The sequence below is a fragment of the Phaseolus vulgaris genome, chromosome 10 (assembly GCF_051622355.1).
Source record: "Phaseolus vulgaris cultivar YP4 chromosome 10, ASM5162235v1, whole genome shotgun sequence".
NCBI lineage: Eukaryota > Viridiplantae > Streptophyta > Magnoliopsida > Fabales > Fabaceae > Phaseolus > Phaseolus vulgaris.
Genome location: NC_143507.1, coordinates 36,701,337 through 36,705,934, shown reverse-complemented (window position 1 = coordinate 36,705,934; position 4,598 = coordinate 36,701,337). Strand labels below are relative to the sequence as shown.

Genomic DNA, 4,598 nt, shown 5'->3' with positions numbered 1-4,598 from the left:
ATGAAAGGCTGCATCACAACGAAAGTTCCCAAACTAAGAGAAGATTGCTTGAAAACTCTGGAGTTTTTTGCAGGAGCATCTTCCAGAAAGCATCCGTTCTATGATGTTATAGTTAATAATACTCCATTACCTGACAATTGGAAAAATTTGACCATTGACAAATATGACGGAAGTACAGACCCTGATGAACATATTGCAATATATACCACTCAGATCAACTTATATACGTGGAATGATGTTGTTATGTGTAGAGTGTTCCCTACGACCCTGAAAGGAGCAGCATTGAGTTGGTTCACACGCCTCCCACCTTTGAGCGTCGATTGTTTCGATACATTGGTGGAAAAGTTTGGTGCTCAGTTTGCAACTAGTCGCCCTCATCATTTAACATCAATTGCCTTGGTAAACATAAGACAAGAGAAGGGAGAGTCGTTGAGAATGTTCATGGAACGCTTTGGAAAGGTCACCTTGGGGATTCGAAATCTCAGCCCAGAGGTTACCATGCATCATATGATAATAACACTAAAATCGGGACCATTTGCCGATAGCCTTTGCAAAAAACCCGCGACTAATCTGGATGAACTAAGGCAACGAGCATCAAAATTTATGCAGATGGAAGAACTGAGAGAGTTCCGAAACCAAGTGAGGGTTGATGGAGGTGAGAAAAGGGTTATGGAAAGAGAAAGTGCACCTATGGCTAGAAGAGCCCGAGAAGAGTTTAGAAGCCGAAAATTCCAACAATACACACCTTTGAATATAAACAGAGCAAGAGTTTTACAGGAAGCCATGGCAGCATAAATAATACCACCACCAAGAAAAGCAAGAACACCAGAGAGAGCAGATCGCACCAAGCATTGTGAGAATCATAAAAATCATGGTCATCATACAGAAGAATGCATTGGGTTGAAAGACAGAATAGAAGAATTGATCCATGTGGGGCAGTTGAAACATTTCATCCGAGGGGGAAATACAAGAATGAAGTTAAGCCCCGGGAGAGGTTTGAGAGGGGGAGAGACCGGAGAGAGAAGGGTGGAAAGATTCAAAAGAAGAGAAAATAAAAGTGTAGAAAAAAGAGATGATAGAAGGGTTGGAAGGCCAGAAGGAAGAAGTGATAGAGTTTATCAAAACACACAGTCAGTAAGGCGAAGCAGGGAGCGAAGTTTGGGAAGGCAGGTCAGGGGGTTTATATACACAATTTCAGGTGGTTTCTCTGGAAAAGAATCCTCGTCAGCAAGAAAACAACACTGGAGAAGTATCAGAATCGTTAATCATATTTTTAAAAGAAGAACTTTGCCACCAGTGCTGTTTACAGATGAAGATTTTCAAGAAATTGATCCTGATCATGATGACCCTATGGTGATAACAGTAGAAATAGTCGAGTATGTTGTCATGAAAACCTTGGTTGACCAGGGGAGTTCAGTTGATATTTTGTTTTGGGATACTTTAAAAAGGTTGCACTTGAGAGAAGAAGATATTGTACCTTTCCGAGAACAAATCATTGGCTTCTCGGGTGAAAGAGTTAGCACAAAAGGATATGTAGATTTAATGACAACATTCGGAAGAGGCAGTAAGACTAAAAAGATCAAAATCAGGTACTTAGTGGTGGATGCTTCCACATCATACAATGTATTGTTGGGACGATCTTCTCTGAATAAGTTGGGAGCAATAGTCTCAACACCGCACTTAGCCATGAAATTCCCAACAGAGAAGGGGGAGATAGCAACAATTTATGTCAATCAAAAAGATGCTTGAGAGTGTTATGCAGCAGGTTTAAAGATGAATTTGAAAGAAAATAAAGATATTAAAAAAATGGTGGCAATGGTGGATCTAGACCCCAGATTGAATGATGAGAGGTTGGAACCAAAAGAAGAGACGACAGCTGTGGTATTAGGCCAGGACGAGAGACAATGTACTTACATAGGTGGAAGTATGCCTGAAGAATTATTGAGCAAACTTATTACAGTGTTACGTAACAACAAAGACTTATTTGCTTGGAGACCATATGATATTCCTGGAATTGATCCAGAGGTAATTTGTCACAAGTTATCTATTTGCCGAGAAGCAAGGCCGATATCTCAAAAACGAAGAAAACTAGGAGAAGAAAGACGGAAGGCAGCAATTGAGGAAACTGAGAAATTGATGCAAGCTGGTTTCATCCGAGAAGCTCAATATACTACATGGTTATCTAATGTGGTACTTGTTAAGAAACCGAATGGAAAATTGAGAATGTGCACAAATTACACAGATCTGAATAAAGCCTGCCCAAAAGACACATATCCATTACCTAACATAGACCGATTGGTTGATGGAGCGTCTGGTCAGGAGATGATGAGCTTTCTTGATGCCTATTCAGGGTATAATCAAATACAGATGTATGGACCAGATATCCTAAAAACAACTTTCACCACAGATACTGCAAATTATTGTTATAAAGTCATGCCTTTCGGTTTAAAATATGCTAGAGCCACCTATCAGAGGTTGATGGATAAGGTGTTTAAAGAGAAAATTGGAAAGAACATGGAGGTTTATGTCGATGATATGGTGGTTAAATCAGATAAAGTACATAAACATTTGGAAGACCTTGAGGAGGTGTTTGCACAAATAAGAAAATACAATATTCGTCTTAATCCAGAAAAGTGCGTTTTCGGTGTGAGAGGTGGAAAATTTTTGGGCTTCATGTTAACAAACAGAGGAATTGAGGCAAATCCTGATAAATGCGAAGCAATAATGAAGATGGGAAGTCCAAAAAACTTGAAGGAGGTACAAAGACTGGTGGGGAAGTTGAACTCATTGTCAAGATTTCTACCAATTTTGGCTGAGAAAACTAAATCGATAGTAAACTTGTTAAAAAAATCTGAAACCTTTGAGTGGAATGAGCGATGTGAGCAAGCCTTTTCTCAAATCAAAAGTATAGTGGCCGAACCACCAATCTTAGTTAAACCTATGTCAACCCAACCTATCATAGTTTACCTAGCAACTTCAAATGAAGCCATAGGAGCTGCCTTGATCCAAGAAAACCCAGAGCAAAAATCGATATATTTTGTAAGTAGATCCCTTCAAAATGCCGAAACCAGATATCCCAAGGTTGAAAAAGTTGCCTTAACACTGGTGTATGCCGCGAGGCGTCTTCGACCATATTTTCAGAATCATTAGATAATTGTGAGGACAGATTATCCAATATCTAAAATTTTGAGAAAACCAGAACTTGCAGGTAGAATGGTGACATGGTCGATGGAGCTTTCAGAATATGGAATCAAGTATGAACCAAGAGGACCAATCAAAGCCCAATCCCTGGTGGATTTCATTATTCAGATGCTGACAACAACACAACAAGAGCAGTGGACATTGTATGTAGATGGCGCGTCAAGCAAAAGAGGAAGCGGAGCATGGATAGTACTTGAAGGACCAGATAACTTCCAAGTAGAGATGGCATTAAAGTTTGAGTTCAGAACATCCAACAACCAAGCCTAATATGAAGCTCTTGTTGCAGGATTATTATTGGCCAGAGACATGGGAGTCGAAAATGTCATTTGCAAAAGTGACTCTCAACTTTCGGTGGGACAGGTGCAAGGGGGAGTATCAGGTAAAAGATCCATTATTAATGAAATATTATCATAAAATATTAAATATTATGCAATGCTTTAATAAGGCCAAAATGAAATATATTCCGAGAGAATTAAACATGAAAGCAGACTCGTTATCCAAATTAGCAAGCCAACAACGACAAGTGCAACATAATTCAGTCATACAACAAACCCTCAGTCATCCAACAGTTAGTTTAGAAGAATGCTTCAATATTACAATGTCAAAAGATGAATGGATAAAAACATATATAGAAGTGATAAAGAGCCAAGAACAAGGTGTTGAACCAGATACAAAAACGGCAAAGAAAGTGGCTAGTTTTGTTTTAATTGGTGATGAACTTTACAAAAGAGGATATTCTATGCCTTTGTTAAAATGTCTGTCAAGAGAACAAGCTGAATATGTAATTAAAGAACTCCATGAAGGAATTTGTGGACTACATTGTGGAGCTCGAACAATGGCAACTAAAGTCTGCAGAGTTGGTTACTATTGGCCAACAATCCGAGAAGATTGTGAACTTTATGTTAAAGCATGTAAAAAATGTCAAGAGTTTGGAAGTTTAAATCGTATACCAGCGCAAGAGTTGCAAGGAATTACTTCTCCTTAGCCATTTGCAAAATGGGGAATTGATATACTTGGTCCATTTCCACTTGGACGAGGACAAACCAAGTTCATGATAGTAGCTGTGGACTACTTTACAAAATGGATAGAAGCAGAAGCATTGACTAAGATAACAACTCAGCAGGTTCAAACGTTTGTATGAAAAAATATAATATGTCGATTTGGAATCCCACACACCATTATTACTGACAATGGCCGACAATTCATTGACAAAAAACTTAAGGAATTTTATGCAGATTTGGGGATCAAGTCCACAACCACTTCAGTTGAACATCCACAAACGAATGGACAAGCCGAAGCGGCAAACAAAGTTATTCTCGGACAATTAAAGAAGAGGTTAGGAAATGCTAAGGGTCTATGGGCCGAGAAGTTACCAGAGGTATTATGGGCGTATAAAT

At 39.0% G+C, this 4,598-nt stretch overlaps 1 protein-coding gene across 1 annotated transcript; it reads left to right on the top strand.

The window, feature by feature from the left end:
- On the top strand, positions 1 to 795 carry LOC137817978 (uncharacterized). The gene has a single exon (XM_068621204.1). The coding sequence runs from the start codon at positions 1 to 3 to the stop codon at positions 793 to 795; it is 795 nt and encodes a 264-aa protein (XP_068477305.1).
- The last annotated feature ends 3,803 nt before the right edge of the window (positions 796 to 4,598 follow it).

Coding starts and splice junctions, on each gene's coding strand:
- LOC137817978 (XM_068621204.1), top strand. CDS start 1: ATGAAAGGCTGCATCACAACGAAAGTTCCCAAACTAAGAGAAGATTGC.